This window comes from Trichosurus vulpecula, chromosome 8, assembly GCF_011100635.1.
Source record: "Trichosurus vulpecula isolate mTriVul1 chromosome 8, mTriVul1.pri, whole genome shotgun sequence".
NCBI lineage: Eukaryota > Metazoa > Chordata > Mammalia > Diprotodontia > Phalangeridae > Trichosurus > Trichosurus vulpecula.
The window spans coordinates 193,201,083-193,219,868 of NC_050580.1; the positions used below are offsets into that span (position 1 = coordinate 193,201,083).

At 39.1% G+C, this 18,786-nt stretch overlaps 1 protein-coding gene across 1 annotated transcript in view; it reads right to left on the reverse strand.

Moving 5' to 3' along the window:
• Positions 1-142: 142 nt before the first annotated feature.
• FSIP1 (fibrous sheath interacting protein 1) overlaps positions 143-18,786 on the reverse strand; it is a 276,680-nt gene continuing 258,036 nt past the window's right edge. Inside the window, exons 13-14 of the mRNA XM_036734577.1 lie at positions 12,089-12,584; positions 143-326 (exon numbers count right to left, since the gene is read on the reverse strand). Coding sequence (XP_036590472.1) covers positions 277-326; positions 12,089-12,584 — 546 coding nt within the window. The 3' untranslated portion in view covers positions 143-276. The remainder of the gene's footprint in view (positions 327-12,088; positions 12,585-18,786) is intronic.

The following is an 18,786-nucleotide window of genomic DNA, read 5'->3' on the forward strand; positions in this document are numbered from 1 at the left end:
AAAATTGTGTCTGTTCCTGCCTTCAGCCCATTGGCGTATGTAAAATTAACAATTAGAAAAGGCATCTGTGAGCATATTCACATACTTAAATTATGAATGTCAAAAATGAATTAATTTTACAAACAACCGGAGATGAAATGACACCAATACATTCATCACTGAAGGGTGCCTTCACTGAATTCAATGATTCAGTAAGTCAATTATACAGGGGAGAAAAGCATGACTTTTAACTGGATTAACTAATAGTCTAAAGTAAATCCTAGCAACTTGTTTTCCTTAGGAGTCTCTTTCTTCCTCTTCTGTCTTGTCTTCTATCGTTAATTCATCTGCATAAGAAGACAAGATCAGAATTATCAGGCCATGGGGAATATATCCATGAGTAACCAGAGGTAAAAAAAAGAAAGCAAATATGAAAAATCACAGAATTTTAGAGTGAGAAGGGACCTTAAAAGTCATAGTCTGATCCCTCTTTTTTGACAAAAGGAGAAATTTTGGCCTAAAGAGGGGAAAGGACTTAAGGTTACGTAGTTAATTCATGGCAGATGCTAAGGTCTAACCTTGCAGCCTAGTACTTTTCCTACCACCTTTGCACATAAGGAAGTAGATGGAACAATTTCTAACAGAGGTATCTAAAAGTAGAACAGGCTGCCTCAGGAAGCGATGGGTTCCTCCTCACTAGAAGTCTTAGAGGAAAGGCTGAAAGACCACTTCTCAAGTGTGTTATTGTGGGGGTTCCTTTTCAGATACGGTTTGGAAGAAATGGTCACTTCAAACCCTAAAATTCTGTGATTCTGTAAGTTTGTAAATTCACAAAATTAGCTCAATAACCTAATAACATTCTCCTTTAATATTTACTGAAGACTACAATGTACTAAGTGTTATAAAGCTAACCAGAGCAAACAAAAGAAAGCCACCTGGCCCTTCAGGGACCTCCATTTTAAGCAGTGGTTGACAAATATTTGCTGTTTGGTGGCTCCAAAGGACTCTATGACTTAGGTTTGGGAGTGGGAATCTGGGAAGCAACAATCATGTAGATTCCCAATGCTATGGGTGATAGAAAAGGAACTTAGGAGATTTTGGAACTTGGGACTTAAGGAACTAAACTGTTCCCCTAAAAAGAAAAGGCAGAAGTAGTGATTTGATATTTACTTTCTTTAGTCTTGCTGTTTCTGGAAAGTGGGGTAGGAACTACAAATTATATTGGAAGGCAGGGTAGATAAGAAGAAATTCCCCTTTTCATTTCTTTTATGAAGGTGGTGTTAAGGAGTTTTCCCACAATTCGTTTACAAAGGATGAAGCTGCTCTGATTGAGTCAAAAAGGAGCAATATGTCTGGCAGAATAAACATATTTATCATGCCCCTGGGGGTTTAAAATAGTCACATCTTGGAAAGCTGAGGACAGTCTAAATCAAAAGCCAGAAGTAGAATAAGAACCCAGACCCTGACAGGGAACTGCTCTTTGTGGGGAAGAGAGGAATTTTCTCTCCTCTCCCTCCTTATAAGCCATTTTACTTTGAAAAGGAACTACTTGACCATTAGAAGCTAAATGAATGAAAAGGTATATATTAAGAATCTACTATGTATGGGCCAGGTACTATGCTAAACACTAGGGACACATTTTAAAAAGCAAGATAATCTGTGCCCTAACAAAAGGGAGGAAAGAACACATAAAGGAAGTGGTATCCAGAGAGGAGTGATTAGTTCTTTGATGTGTGACTTGAAGCGGTACAATACGAATGGTTGTTTAGCAAAATGGAGTGGGGATGGTTTTCCAAGTCTAATGAATGGCACAGAATTAAACAGTAGAAATAAATAAAGGAAGCCAATGGAAAGATAGCCTAGATGTCAAATACAAGGTGTTCAAGTTTACACAGAAGGACAGGCAGAACCAATGGAAAGCCCTATAGGAGGTCAGAATGGAAATGACAGTGGAAGACTGTCTTTAGTGGAGCTAATAGAAGAGAATTGATCAAAGCAGAAAAGGAGAGGGCTGACGAAGACATCACTGAGGTCACAGCATGTCTGGAAAAGGAGATGGTCCGTTTATGTAGCAAGAATAAGACCACAGCAGATTTCAGAAAAACTCGGAAAGACTGATGCTGAGTGAAGTGAGCAGAAGCAGGAGAACAATGTACACAGTAATAGCAACATTGTGTGACGATCAGCTATGACAGACTTAGCTCTTCTCAGCAATACAATAATACGAGACAATTCCAAAAGACTCATGATGGAAAATGCTATCCACTATCGAGTCTAAATGCAGATCGAAGCAGACTATCTTCCCTTTTGTTTTTCCTTTCTCGTGGTTTTCCCTGATTGTCCTGATTCTTCTTTTACAACATAACTAACGTGGAAATATGTTTAACATGATTGTACATGTATAACCAATATCAGATTGCTTGCTGTCTTGGAGAGGAAGGAGGGAAGAGAGGGAGGGAGAAAAATTTGGAACTTAAAATCGTACAAAAATTAATGTTGAAAACTATCTTTACATGTAACTGGAAAAAATACTATTAAGTGCAAAAAAAAAACCCCATAAATACTATTTTGGCAAAGAAGGCCATCCTTTAAATTGCTATAAGAGATTGGCTCATTTCAAGATTCTCTTTGGGATTAAAAAAAAAAGAAGAAGACCACAGGAGAGGTACATGAGTATCCCCAGGAAACCATCAGAATAAAAGAAAGACCTACAGAGCAATGGATAGATGCTCAACGTGAGATTTCAGTTACAGGAAAATACTGACAAGGACTGCCCAGCAGGGGTGGGGAACCTGCGGCCTCAAGGCCACATGTGGTCCTCAAGTGTGGTTCTTTGACTGAATCCAAACTACACAGAATCTCCTTAATAAAAGGATTTCTTCTGTAAAACTTAGACTCAGTCAAAAGGCCGCACCCAAGGACCTAGAACGCCGCAGGTTCCCTACCTCTGGTCCAGGCTAAGAAGGCATAAGAAAGAAAGGATTACAGTCTATGCTAAAGAAAGGAGTATAATAATGATGAAATCATGAATCTTTCACAACACCAAAGTACCTAATTTGTCAAGTGTAATTAAACATTATTAGTGACTTACAAATTAATGGGTTGCTATTGGTCAAGTGTTTTTAGCCACGCCCAATTCTTTGTAACCCCATTTGGGATTTTCTTAGCAGAAGTACCGAAGTGCTTTGCCATTTCCTTCTCTAGCTCATTTTGTAGATGAGGAAACTGAGGCGAACAGGGTGAAGTGATTTGTTCAGAGTCCCACAGCTACTAAGTGTCTGAGACCAAATTTCCACTCAGGAAGATTACTTTTCCTGATCCTTGGCTGGCACTCTATCCATTGTACCCCTAGCCCTCCACAAATCAATGGATACTTCTAAAATATACTTAAAGGTTCGAACAGATCATTGTCAATTCACAGCATTAAACAAGGTCCTAGGGTATGAGTCTGAATGCTAGCTCTGTCACTTACTCATGATGTGACTTGGCATAGGTCACACTTAATCTTCTCTGATTCTAAGTTTCTACATTTGCAAAATGAGGACGATAATATTTGCCCTGACAATATAATAGGGTTGTTGTGAAGTTCAAACTTAAGTAAAATACTATAAAAATGCTGACTTCTTAGAGAAAGTATCATGTGAAAAATAGATGGCCAGCCAGTTAAGCCAACCTCTACAAAAAAAGTCTTCCTGAGAAATACAAATATTAAAAGAAAATTTAAAGACATAATATAACATAGTAACATAATAACTGATGTTTATATATAGCCCTTTCAGGTTTGTGATGTGTTTTATGCAGTCATTACAGCATTTGATAGAAAGAATTCTTCTTGCAAGTATTTATCCTATATATACATATATATATGTATGTATGTATGTATGTATGTATATATGTATTAGTCTTAAATGTCTTAAAACCACTGGGAATAAGCACTTTTAAAGTATATAAAAACACAGGAGGGCTTATCTTTTGCTGAGTCAAGTATTTTCTGAGGGAAACTGGTTCAGACTGTCTGAAAGGAAATGGGATTTCAAGTAATTAAAGGCATGGGAGAACCCATTGATGCCCTTGGGAAGGCAATTTGCCTAAATGATACCTAAGTGTCCTCAAGGTATATAGTGTTTAAGAGATGCAGAAAGAAATCTACCAAAGGCAACCACTCAGCTCTGGATTTCCCTATTAGCAAGCCAAAGTTTTTCTCTGTAGAAAACTTCATGGATAATAGACTCACTGTTCTACTCCTGCTCCCACTCACTGAAAGGCAATTAGTCCACACAACTAATGGCTGTACTGCTGATAGCCTTCTCAAAACAACAGAAGCTCCCTTTGAAACTTTCCAGGTGGAGGGGGTAATGGATGTATACCAATATATACTCACTGCAGGCTCCTGCACATGGCCTAGAAAACAATTTTCACATTTAAAGGTTTTAGCAAGCAAATCTGAATCATGGGCTTTCTGATAGCAGAATGCCTAAATTAATCAGATATTCACATAAAATTGCTTGAGTCTAGAGAATTAATTCTATCAAATGACCACAACAAGGCAGTGATGTCCACATAGATGATGAGGTTGATGCACACATTGCCAGAGCTAGCTCAGCATTTGGGAGGCTCCAAAAGAAAGTATGGTAGAGAAAAGGTATTAGACTGCCTACCAAACCAAAGGTCTACAGAGCCCTTGTGCTGACCTCATTGCTGTGTGCCTGTGAAACCTGGATAGTCTATCAGTCCCATGCTTCCATTTAAATTGTCTTGGGAAGATTCTGAAGATCACCTGGCAGGATAAGACACTGGACATTGAGGTCCTTTCTCGAGCTGAACTGTCTAACATCCCAACTCCACTACAGAGAGAGCAACTCCCACCAGCTGGCCATGTAGCCTGAATACCAAACATACATTTGCCTAAGACTATTTTACAAAGAACTCACATAAGGCAAGTGCTCAGATACTTCATCAGAAGTAGTACAAGGATCCTCTCAAGGTCTCTCTGAAGAACTTCAGTATCAATTGTGAGACGTGGGAAACGTATCAAAGAAGGAGCTGTGCTCTATGAGCAAAGCTGAATTGCTGTAGAGTAAAGGAAATGGGAAATGTGCAAATTTTGAGACATCTCCACCCCGAATGTCCCAATGGACTCTTTGTGCCCATTATGGTAGAGTCTTCCAAGCTTGTATTGGATGGACCAGCCATAGCCAAACACACTGCACCTTGACCCCAACTTCATGATGTCATTGGTCCTCTTTGAGTAAAAAGGGTCAACAGCAACAATTATCAGACTTTCTTTCAACTAAGCTGTTTAAAAGAAATCCACCAATAATGAAACACTTTCTAAGTTCTACTTACAAATTAACAACTTCCAAAGAAACCTGTGTCTTATAAATTTGTGCAGTAAAATCTTATGTCTAGTACTCATTTGATGGAATATACCAACTTACTAACAATAAAGGGCAATGAAATCCCTATCTTTTACATTCCAAAATTTCTTTTCTGTTTCTGAAAAATTCACTCACTCAGTGGGACCTTTGAGACCTATTTCCTTTTCACTGTGTCACTGATAACTGCCTTGTCTGGTACAGAAGCAGCAGGAGAAAAGGTGGGAAAAAAAAGATGAAGGTGGTAAATCGGATGGCATTCCTTTGACTTCATAACTCCTCCACTCACCTCCCTTTTCATGCCATTCTTTTTTCTTTTCCTTTCCTCTTTCCTCTCTTCCCTCCCTCCTTATGCTTAATAAATCCTTCCTTCCTCCTTTCTTCCTTTCTTCCTTCCTTGCTTCCTTTCCTCCTTTCTTTTTCTCTCCCTCCTTTCCTTTGTTCCCTTCTTCCCTCCATCCCTCCCTCCTTCCTTCCTTCTTTCCTTCCTTTCCTTCCTTCTTCCTTCTTTCCCTCCTTCCTTCTCTCTTTCCTTACTTCTTTTTTTTTCCTCTTCCCTCCTTTTTCCTTCCTTCCAAAGTACACGGTCTCAAAGTCACAGACTCTGGGCTTATACAGACCAGGTCTCATCTTGGGTACTTGAGCCTAATGTCAGTTCTCTTCCTTTGGCTTGTTGTCTATCTGGATTAATCTAGAAAGATCACCAAGATAAACAGGTACGCTTGTGTCTGGAGTGCCACAAATGCGTGTGGCAGGGTCCCTAAATTCTGTACAGGCACTCAACATCCAATATGGTTATTGAGCATAGGATAGCTTTTATTTCAAGAGAAAAGGATATGATACTTAAGACTCACAGCAACCCATAGTAACATTAAGAAACATTAAGCATTAAAATAACCTATCAGTATGTCCCCCTCCTTTGTAGAAAAAAAGTAAGAAATTTCGTCAGGAAAAATGTATGATTAGAAGATAAGATGGGTTGGACATATAGCAAGAATGAAGGAGAACTGGTGGATAGCCCTGGTTCTGCAATGGAACATTGAAATACAAGAAGAAAGTGAGGAAGGCCTCCAGCACATTGGGGAATTTTCCCGTGGGGAACTTATGGGAAGATATGGTCTCTCAGGACAGACGGGCATTAACGAGTTTAAACTGCCTCATCAGGAGAAACATCAAAATCAATGACATGACAGTTCCACTTGAATCAGACCATGAATGGAATACTGGAATAAGGACAAGAAAGAAAAAAATAAAACAGACACTGTGCAGCATTGAGAAGCCTCAGAATCAAATACAGAGAGGGAGTGAAGGAGTATTGACTAAAATATCTCAGAGGAAACAGAGAAAGGATTCATACATAATAATGCTGGATTTATAGAAAAAAATTCTTATCCTCCTTGCCAAGGTCCTTGTAATTCAGCATAAGAAGAGTTCATTGAGTAGTGAGTCATCCCAGATTGCGGAGCCCTATGAATGTGGAGCAGTGAGTACCAAGGTGAGCACAGAGATGTCACCAGGGTAAATAAACACTGCACAGGGGTCTGGCTGTACTTAGGATTTGTGTATTGTCTCTACAAGTCAACATGGAATTGGGGGAATAAGGATAGTGACGAAATCCGTGTAGGGAACTCCCATGTGAAGAAACTCCCTCTATGAACACATCTTTGTAACTTAAAAAGAACTGACTCAAGCAGTGGTGTCAAACTCAAACAGAAATGCAGGCCACTAAACCCTACCTAAGGATAAGGATCCCCACTAACCACCTAGAAAAACACATAGTCACATTATTTACATCCCATTGTATTTTTAAAGGTATTTTGTTAAATATCTCCCAATTACATTTTAATCTGGCCTAGGGCATGTGTTTGATACCTTTGCTTAGAGCACTTCCAGTTTAAGTGACTTGTCCAGCGTCAAATGACCAGTACTTATCTAAGACAGACCTTGAACTCGGGTCTTCCCTATTTCAAAGTCAGCTCTCTAACCTTTAGGACACACTGCCTCTAACACAGAAGAGCCTCAAGTCTCAAATTCTTCATCTGTAAAATGAGGATAATAATGTATGTACTATCTATTTCATAGAGTTGTAAAATAAATGACTGGGCCTCCCTTTCTCACTAAGGCTGCAAGTGCAATGGCCACTCATGGGCCAGACCTCATTGTCTCTCATTAACATGGAATTAACTACTGGTTCATCACTCTTAGGCAGCCTGGTGCCCCTCCCCTGCCACCCTCACCACCGTAGGAGCTCACAATATTGGTGCCAGACTTAGCACAGACACCCTAAAGACTTAGTACACTGCAGCTCAGAACTCTAGAGCAGAAGCAATCTGTTAGTTTCAGCCTTATCAGTGTAACATTGACTACCACCCACGCCTGGCCTAGGATTACAGTCTTGAAAGAGCTTTGGCCCTTCAAAAATTCTGGTAAGACTTTTTTATGTAGAGCATATTTTTGCATTAAGCCTCTGATTCACAAGTGGGTACCTTCAAGAAAGGTGACCCACAAATAAATCGTGCTGTAACAATGATAACAAAAGACCCGAGGCCTTGCTAATGTTTTTTAAAGGAAAAATACCAATTTCAGTCACTTTGCGGATTAGGGCTGATAAAACAGAGGCACTAGTCATTCAGTGCTTATGACGGAATAAACCTGAAATTAAATATAGTCTATATATAAGCCACATCTATACTGTACCATTCGCCACACATACCAGGGACAATTCTAATCACTGCGCATTAGGAATATTTATGGTGTTAGGAGGTCTGAAGTACCTTTTGAAAGAAATGCTCTACCAAATAAAACTAAATAGTTTCTTTCATTATCATTCAACTGTCAGAGCACACTCTGGCTCAGCCTGTCAACTTCTACTTAGTAGATACAGACCAGTGTAATTCATACATTTATTTACTTTAAAACTTCTAAAATTCATGGCTTCATCAAAGTGAGCATTCTCTCCACCAATGAAGATAGCAATCTCACCATGTCTTAGATCAAGGATTCCTAACTTTTTTTTAACATCATTGACCCTATTCTACCTCCCAACACCCTTTGGCAGTCTGGTGAAACCTATCAATCCCTTCTCAGAATAATGTCTTTAAATGCATAAAATAAAAATGTATTGGATTATGAAGGAAATAAATCATATTAAAATAAAGTTGCAATTTTTTCCATCTAAGTTCACAGGCCTCATAATATCTATGAAACCTAGACCCCAGCTTTAGAATCCCTGTCTTAAATGATTTTGGTGATTTTCTCAATACCTCTCATAATTCAAGCAGTGGTTATCCTTTTAGATATAAGTTTTTCTGAAATTAATTAAGCTGATCCCGGGATGACAGACATATGATCCATCAACAAGGCAATATGGTACTGTGGAATGAGAGCTGGATTTGGAGTCAGATGACCTGAGTTCGACTTCCAGCTCTGCTCTTTAATACCTGTGTGACCCTAGGCAAGTCATACACCCTTGCTGGGCCTCTGGTTCCCAGTTTCTTCATCTGTAAAATGATAAGGTGGCACCTTAGGATCTCTGAGGTCCTTCTTCATTCTAAATGGATCCTATGACCTATATGTGAAATTATTCCAATTTAGTAAGACCAGTCAAGACTTTCACTTCAGGGCATACCCTTCAAGAACCTCATTCTTTCATTAGGCACCACAGTAGAATTTCAGTAGACCCACGCATTTATATGTAACTAAATTCACATAAAGCATATCTAAACAACACACCTCAGACGCCACTGACATGACCTATATGACAAATCCATGTGTCTAATTTGGCAAGCTTAATTAATTTTTGTGATGTGGGAGTTCAAACAATCTCTGTCTCTACAACCTGTTTTGTTTTGTTTTGCTTTTACAAAATACTAAATCTGTAATAATTTTAGTGCAGCATTAAGAGTAATCATTTCATAGTTCACTTAGTAAATGAAGAAAAGAAAGAAAGAAAGAGAGAAAGGAAGAAAAGAAGGAAGGAAAGATGGAAAGAGGGAAAGAAGGAAGGAAGGAACAAAGGAATAGAAAATAAGAAAACTAGCCTCTCCTCATCTAGTTGAAATGCAAACTATACGCTCTCCCTGCAGCTGGAAAAAGACTTTACAACTTACAAACTATTTTAAACATAGAAAAAGTCCATATTTTCCATGGAAACTGTCGGTCTATGCACTTTATATAATTCTTCATCAATACCAACACTTCTATTTCCATCCAGATGGTGGAGAATAAATGAGAGTTTTATTTCTGGAACATTATTATAAAACTGGGCATTGACTTAAGAAGTATCCAGGTAGTGTGCCTGCAGTTAGGAAGCCCTGAGTTCAAATCTAGCCTCCAACACTTAGAAGCTGTGTAGCACTGGGCAAGTCATTTAAACCTCTATCTGCTTCGGTTTCCTCATGTGTAAAATGTGGATAACAGTAGCACCCACCTCCAGGGCTGTTGTGAGGTTCAAGTGATATGATATTTGTAAAGTGTTTTACAAATCTTAAAATGTTATATAAATGCTAACTATTATTCACTCATGGGAATCAGGAAGATTCGTCTTCCTGAGTTCAAGTCCAGTCTCAGACACTTCCTAGATGTGTGGCCCTGGGCAAGTCTCTTAACTGTTTGCCTCAGTTTCCTCAGCCATAAAATGAGCTGGAGAAGGGAATGGCAAACCACTCCAGTATCTCTGCCAGGAAAACCCCCAAATGAGGTCACGAAGATTCAGACACAGACACGGACATGACTGAAATGACTGAACAACAACAAAGTTATTCACTCATACAACAAATACAATTGAACACTGTATAGGGCACTCTGCAGGTCACCTAGCTATGGGCAGTGGGGCAGAATACAAAGCCAAATAATAAGGTCCTCAAGGAGCTTCAATCTAGTAGTTGAGATAAGTGCACCAATAACTATAATAAAAGAGAATGTAAGATAAGTAATTGGCAACTCTGCCATGTAGGCTAGACAGAGGGCCAGCCTTAGGGTCAGTAAAAGCTGAGTTCAGTGCTGCCTAGGATACATAGTGATTCTGCGACCCAGGACAAAATCATTTAAGTGCTTGATGCCCTGGGCAACTCTCTAAGACTAGTGTATATTATCAAGAAGGTATCCATCTGCATTGGTGGAAGAAGCTCCTTTATTGGGAGTTCCAAGGAAATTGCAGGTACAATCTAAAACATGTGATAATTACCAGCAGGGTCAGACTAGACAATCTTCAAGATCCTCTCTTTAAGTAGAAGATTACAAGGTTTCAAACCTTGGTCATGCTATTCACAGAAACAGAGAAGAAAGAAGAACTGGTTCATGGTCAGAGGAAGGGCAGGGGAGTTTGGTTTGAGATATGTTGGGTCTGAGGTGCAAGCAGGACATCTAAGTGGAAATGTCCTATAGGCAAGTGGAAGTATGAACTAGAACTCAGGACTGAAGAGAAGTCAGAGCAGGAGCTAGAGAATCTATAGAATCTCTAATAATAGAATTAAAGGGATAGCTTTCCCCCTGGAAGTGATCATCAAAACCATTAAATCAAACAGATAGTGTACACTTCACTCATGTCAAAAGTGGCTATGATATTTCTGCCTACATCTATATAATAAAGAGAGCATTAGATCATTACAAATTTTCTAATATTATATGAATGAATCATGGAAGGGTCAAGGAGAATTTTACATAAATGAGTAGTTAATCTAGGAAACTGCAATCCAGTGGATGTCAGTTTACAGTAAGCATGTGTGGTCTGGCCACTTTATAGTACTCTTCTAAATTCTCACTTTGATAAAATTTTCATCAATAAAAACAAGATGAAGGCCTGAGAAAATCTAATTTCCTAAATAGTCAGCTGGCTTCAAACTCCCTCTTGTGGAATTGACTTTTTTTCTTTTAGGCTAACCAAATTAATTATGATTAAAACTGATACAGCTCATGACTACCAGACTCATCCTCTGTAACATCAGGGCAAGAATTTTATATAACTCTGGAATCAAAGTTGTGGGCAATGGAAAGATTCCTGATGGGTGTAAGGAAGTTGCAACATGTTTCTAATGATGACCTATTTTCAAGAAATGCTATAAGGGCTATCATTGAGGAGATATATTATTGTATGGATGAAACTTGTACCTGTTTTTTTTTTCCTTTATAAGATGTGAATTCCTTTTGGGGACAGGGACAATTTTTGCTTTTGGCTTTGTATCCTCTGTGCCTAGAGTATTGGAGAGGCATAATAAATGTTTAAATATTGACTGTTTAAATATATTACTGGAAGAGGAGGTGGGCTGGTTATGTCTTGGGAGTGAGATATAACAGAAGAATTGATCCAATCTTTGCACTGTTACTGATAAAATGTAAAAAGACCCGAAGGGATGCATCCAGAAAGGACACTGGGTAGATTCTCTGTTCAGGCAACACAAGAGAATCTGCACACAATTCTCAAAGGGTGAGAAAGAATGGGTAGGCTGAATAAGAGAATATAAGAAACAGAAAGAAGATTGGAGGAGCTCCAAGCCACATATGAAAGGATGTTCCCTATATCAATGGCAACCAATGGAAGTACTGAAGAACTTTGGTAAGGTTTAGTAACTTGCAAAAATGGCTCCTCATCTTACCTTTCGAAAGGATGGATTTTGGTAAAGTTCTGGGATTTGTAAAAGTAGCTCCTCATTTCACCTTTGGATTAGTGTGAACCCTTGGGGTGAACTGACTTAGTTGTAATCATCACCTATCCAGGGCTCATCTTCAAGACTCACCAGGCTTCGATGAACTTTCAGTGGAACAATCAATCAATTTCAGCTGCTCGTCTTCAGATGATGGGCCTCTGATACAGTATACAGGATCATCTAAGAAAGAAGGCCTCTTCAGCCTTCCAATGCCAAGGGTTTTCGACATAAAGTAACCTTCTACGTCACTACTAGCTACATCCCCCAAAGGCCTGGGACTCTCCTCTTCCTTTGTCTCAGCGACCAAAAATTCTTCTATGTAATGCTGGCCACCCAGTGCTTTGGTGAGATAATAGCCGGGTGTTTCACATTCTCCGTTTTCAAGGATATCATCATTCCCAACCTCAGGACTGCTGAGATCTGGTGACATATTTAGCAACTGAGAGATGAAGGATATGGAAGGCTGGATGGATTCAGCCTGTATTCCATCAGCATCTCGGCTCTCCTTTTCTGATTTTTGCTCCAATATGCATTCCTCTAGCAGAGTTTTCAGCTGCTCTTCAGAGAGAATTTGTGGTGTTTTCACCTAAGGAAATAAAGAACATGACCAGTCACTAAACCAGAGAGTATTGTTCATTGAGTGCCTTTTAAGGACCAGCATTGTGCTAAGAGAGGAATGAAAATAGTGCCCAGATCCCTGATTTTGTTGGCTTTAGAAATGATTGGTGTGGGGGCAGCTATGTGGTGCAGTGGATAGAGCACCGGCCTTGGAATCAGGAATACCAAGTTCAAATGTGGTCTCAGACACATACTAGCTGTGCAACCCTGGACAAGTCACTTAACCTTCCTCACCCTTCCCCCAGAAAAAAGGACCAGAGAAATTATTGGTGTGAAAACTCCCTTTACCGCAAAGATTAGTAACTCCTCTGCAATTCAAGAGCATTGCTTAGAACACTGAGAGGTTAATCGGCTTCTCCATGGTCACACAGTTTGTGTCAGAGGCAAGACTTGGACCCAAGTCTTCCTTACCTCATGGCCAGTCCTCCATAGGAAAACAGCACAATCTTAGGTCTAAGAAAGGACAACTCGCCCAAACAGATGAGATGCACTCTCAGCTGTGCCCCTGTCTTGTCAGAGTGTGAATCTGAGGTTATCTCTTTGTTGCTATCATCAAGTAACTCTCTGATACAGCTGGGCGGGAGTGGAGTCAGAAAGACCTGAATTCAAATTCAGCCTCAGACACTTACTGGTTATTTGACCCCGGGCAAATCATTAAATTGGTGTCTGCCTCAATTTCCTTAATTTTAAAATGGGAATAATTATATTGTCTACGGTTGTTTTAAAAGGAATTTATCTCTTGCTGCTGGACTTTGTTAATATACAGAATATGCTGATATAAAGAAATGCTGATGATTTATGTGGGCTTATTTTATATCCTGCAACTTTGTTAAAGTTGCTATTTTGAGTAGTTTTTTAGTTGATTTTCTAAGTATGCCATCATATCATCTGCAAAGAGTGATAGTTTTTTTTCTTCATTTCCTATTCTAATTCCTTCCATTTCTTTTTCTTCTCTTATTGCTCTAGCTAACATTTCTAGTACATAATAGTAGTAGTGATGATGGGCATCCTTGCTTCACCCCTGATCTTACTGGGAAGGGTTTTAGCTTATCCAAATAGAATAATTATATACCTCAGAAAGGTTGTTGTGAGGATCAAATGAGATAATGATTGTAAAGTGTTTAGCATAGTGCCTGGAATATGGTAGAAATGATTCCTTCCTTCCTTTTTTCCTCCCTCCCTTCTTTACTTCCTTCCTGCAGTCCTGGGCTTTGATATTCTGTTACATTTCCTGGCAATGGATACCCCTGTCCCTAATCTTGCCCACTGCAGTCCAACACAGTCAGTTGAAATGTACAATAAAACTTGCAAAACTTGAGGAAAACTACAGGATGGAAATGACATATAGTAGAGGTAAATCATTGCCAGTTTCACATTATTCAGTTAGCTTGATCCAGATTTAGAAAATATAACAGTCCAGTCAAGGTGATCTCTGTTCTCCCTTTCCTTCTTAGATCCCAAGCCCTTTCATTGGGGTTCTTTCCACCTATAACATTTCACCATTCTAACTCGAGGTCAAGTTATTGCTTTTGGTTTGCTCTAAGTCTCTGAAGGAGCAAAGTCCTTTACGGCTTTCTGTGCCTCAAGTCATCCCTTTTTGTCTTCCTGTCAAAACCTTTATCAGTGCAGTCATTTCCCTCACCAGCTTAGCCAGGGTCATCCCAGTCATCTCCACCTAAAACATAGGCCTATTCAACTTATAAGATTTCTGGGATTCCTTAGCGTAGACCCACTCAGCAGAGGAAGGGCTTCTTGGAGGGTCCTAGACTACCTGTTAGGAGGACAAACTTTTCATGGAAGAAAGACATGGTCAAGGTAAATTCATTCTCCTTAAAAGTTTACTCTTGTTGCTTCTAACCTCAACAACCCCTTTGTCTATTTTTTCTTGACCAAGTCTCTGCTTCTTCTCTTACTTATACCATTTATCAACTTTGGCAAGGAACTGGATTCCACCTCCCTCTGTCCCTGATTTTTTCTCCTGACTTTACACCTAACCTCGACCATGATACCTGACTTACTTGACCAAACATCCACCCAAATGCCCCAATTATCACTGCTTCTTCACCTGTTTTCAAATTCCTTAAACCTCAGTCACATTCCTGAATAAGAATCACCAATATCTGCTGGCCTGGCTCCACCCATTCTGCCTTATTAGGAAAATCCTACAGACTGTGACTTACTGAGCCCAGGTAAACTGTTGATTCCAAGGTTTGTGGTTTCTAGGTAGGATTATGGTCAGAACATAGTGGGCCTTGAATATCAAGCGGACTACACAGCAATCAGTAGCCAATAAACATTCTTGTATAGGGTAGAGACAGTGCCTAACATATAGTAGGCATTCCAATGTTTGCTAAATGAATTGATTAAATATGATGGAAGGAATAACAGAAGAATAGCATTGAAATGACTTGTTGATTCAGGTCTCATATCTAACTCATCATCAATTCATTGCCCAAGCATTTGGTCCCCAATATCCAGAAACATCTCTTGGATAGCCCCAGATCTGTTTTATAAGAGATTCATATCATGAGATTTATGCCAATCTATTTCTTTTCCCTTGGAGGACAGTCAGAGAGTCTAATGACCACCCCACCCCCATCCCATGTCGATCTTGAAAAGTAGCAGGATATAAAGAAAAGACCACTGGCTGTGAGTCAGGAATCTTCAATGCTAGTCTTAATGCCATTAATTTGCAGAGTGACCTTGGACAAGTCATTTAACTTTTTTATATTCTTCATTTATAAAGACTGAATGATCTCTAAGAGTCCTTTAAGCTCTAAAATGTTGATGTTACTAATGGTAAACCTGGATCCTTTACCCTTGCACGTCTAGAGACAGGGGTTTATGCTAAAGTAGAATGTAAACTCCTTGAGGGTAGGGCTTATTTCACTTTTATACTTGTATCCTGAGTGCCTATCATATTACATAGTATGTGTGTGATAAACACTTGTTGAATAATTAGAGGTTTGTGAGTAGGCACCATCTAAAGATCCCAGAACACCCTAAGAGGCTAAAGGAGAAAATATGTTGTCTTGACCTTGCTGGTCTGCAAGCAAGGGGGTTCACTTGGCTCTTACTGAAGCTTCAGAGGAAAACAGAACTTGGACACCCCCAAATCCCCTCCCATGTCATAAAACCAGAGTTTCCCAAGTACTAAGGGGTCTAAGTCATTTGATTTATGACTTGTTGACAAAGCAATCAGGCCTGTATCTTTGACTCACATAACTGGAAAGTCACTATCATAAAACAGAAAATGTAATCTTTTTGCTTGATATGATATTACATCATTTTTGGCCAGCACTTGAATCCCTGAAGACCCATCCTGACAAACTGACACTATCACCAGTTGGTTAGTAATAGGAAATCAAGCCAATGGTAATAAAGGGTGGAAAGCCAGGATCTTGAATGATTAACACACAGAGAGAGCAACATGTAAGTAGCCTTAAATAACATCAAATTCAGTTTCCAATCAAACAACCAAGGTGCACTTCCAATTCTGCTTAATTACCAGGAGTAGGGTTTACAATTGCTTGTTGTGACAATAGATGTCACTAGCATCTAAAAATTAGTGATGCTATAATAGTCATAAGGTCATCAATCCCAGGTATCAAAGTGTTAACCATAAACCATTAACTGGTCAAAGGAAATGTCAGAACTTTACATTCAACAATTGTCAGTCAAAATTTTTCCGTAGTAAACCAAAAACTGGAAAAGACCACCAAAATTTATTTTCCCTTTTAAGTATGTGGAATTTTGACATCTCCCCATCCACTAAAAATAGATAGATACATAGACAGAGAGACTGATGGATTAAAAATTAAAAAATACATGAACTATATCTTCAAACAGAATTACAAGATTCTGGAAATTCATTTAACATAAAGCTGCTCTAATCTGCTTGCAGAGCAGCAAGTTTCAAGACAACATATTTTCTCCTTCAGAAAAGACTAGCGATGTGCCAAAGATGTGACTGCCCGGCAAGTCATGGCGCTCAACTTGGAAGCCCCCAGAGACTGGTGGACACAAAGTGGATGGCTTCACTTTAATAGAGACAATTCTTTGGGTTCAAGATTCTACAATACAAGATGCTCCTGGAATCTATTTCCAGCACTTTTTTCTTCTCTGTCCATCTCAATCCCATTTCTATGCCATTCTCCCACTTATCATGCTCATGCTGAGATGAAAGATGCACCATAAGTCAAAGGCAGCTGTCACTGGCACACGAGCACCAAAAATGGCAGTATTTGCTGTGAGGCTGAAATGAGCATTTCATCAAGTCGTGTTCTGCTATTTTAAGTCATGCAAATTTGACATCTGGAGCAGCACTTCTACATGTTGCCCCTTGTAGTCCATCAACCTAACCAGAGAAACTTCATTATGCTTCAACTCCATGAATCTGACTAAACAGTAACTCAAATGCTGTGGGAAGGGAAAGAAAAGTAGCCTTCATTTAACATTAAATTCTAATTCGGGGTCCCAAGGCAGTAGTGGTAAGTCGGTTACAACTGATAAAGATGTTTCAGAGTCTGAGAGGCCATCTCTAAGAAGTTATTCTCAAACGGCACAATAATTCTTAGGTGAAACCAACATCCTGAAGTGTTCTTAGACTTGAGAAAGTGGTGGGTATACACTATGGAGCATTACCTAGAATAGGACAAGTGGTCCAGACTTGTAACTGATTATGTTACTGCCAGACCTGGATTTGATTTTATAGAATTTTTTCTTTTCCTTTTTTCATTTGTTACAAGGGAAATGGAGTGGGGTGTATTGCAAAGCAAAAGTGATGCAAAAATAAAAGATACTAAAATATTAAATTTTTTAAAAAGAACTTGAGTATACTGGAGCTTGCAGCCAGGCTTCTTATAACAAAGTTATAATGAGCATACTTTGTAAATGTACTATTCAAGCAAGCAAATAAAAAAATGGGTAATGAGCAGCAGAAATAACATTAAAGCCAATTATGATTTCATGCAGAAGGTTAACCAATATAATTATGATAAAGAGAGCAAGTATTCAGAAAGAACCTTAATCAGTAAACTTTTAACTCTCTTGCCAAAGAGAGATGGCAGCCAACGGCAATGCTGGTATAAAACATAAACTCATCTGTAAAATCCTACTGAGGATGATGGATGATTATGAGAAGTATCATTGTGTAAAACAGAGGAAGACAACGGAGAGTCAAATCAGTTTAAAGAAAGTTTGGTAAGGTCTAATTAAGTGAAATTATTCCAAAGACTTTTTAATGATAAAAATAGAAGAGCAACAAACAGAAGAAAAAAGGAAATGATGTAAAAAGATGTTTATAACAAATTATTTTCACCACAAAGGACACTAGAGCCACCACAATCCAATTCTAACACCCCAATCTTGGAAGAACTTATAGGGGAAGTAGAAATGTTACTAAAGAGAACAAAGATGGGGAAAATAGCTAAGATGAACCAAATGCCTATAGAACTCACACAATTGTAAGGGGACTGAAGGGTTGATATGTAAGGTATCTGAAAAGAGGAAGGTAACATACGGGGAAAGAATCTCAGAAGAAAAGGATGATCAAAAACATATCAGTGACTACCAACTGTAACAACAATGTAGCTGGCAGCTGCTGTGGGGGTGCAAGACCAACAGCACACAGCAGGGCTGCCAGCACAGGTCCTTTGATCTGCTTTTCTAAGGAAACAACTTTAATGGGTTAACAGTCTTACTTTAATTAAACATACATATACCATTCACTTAGTTCAGGGGGAAAAGCCAGCACCCTGAACTTCAGAGAAAATGCAAACAGAAATCACAAACAGATCGACAGGCTTTTATCTGTCTGACCAAATCACAATACATACATAGTTACCAGAGAGAAGCACCAACATCCGGATTTTTCAAAGCCAGGGGTGCTGCTTCAGCGGCTACCCAGAGTCTCATCACCAACACCTTTCAATGAGTGTGGCCTCAAAACAAAATGCCAACCTCAGATCTTCTATACATGTCTCAGGGCCCTGGGGCACTTGATTACCTCAGCATTCCAAAAGAGAAAACAGTGAAAAAGTCCCACCCTAATTACCATAACACCAACCTATATAACTGAACCTATATAACTACTTTCCAATCTATACAAAATCACCTGCACATAAATTGAGGGTATACTTGATGAAGGCATTAGGAGGGAATAGACAAAC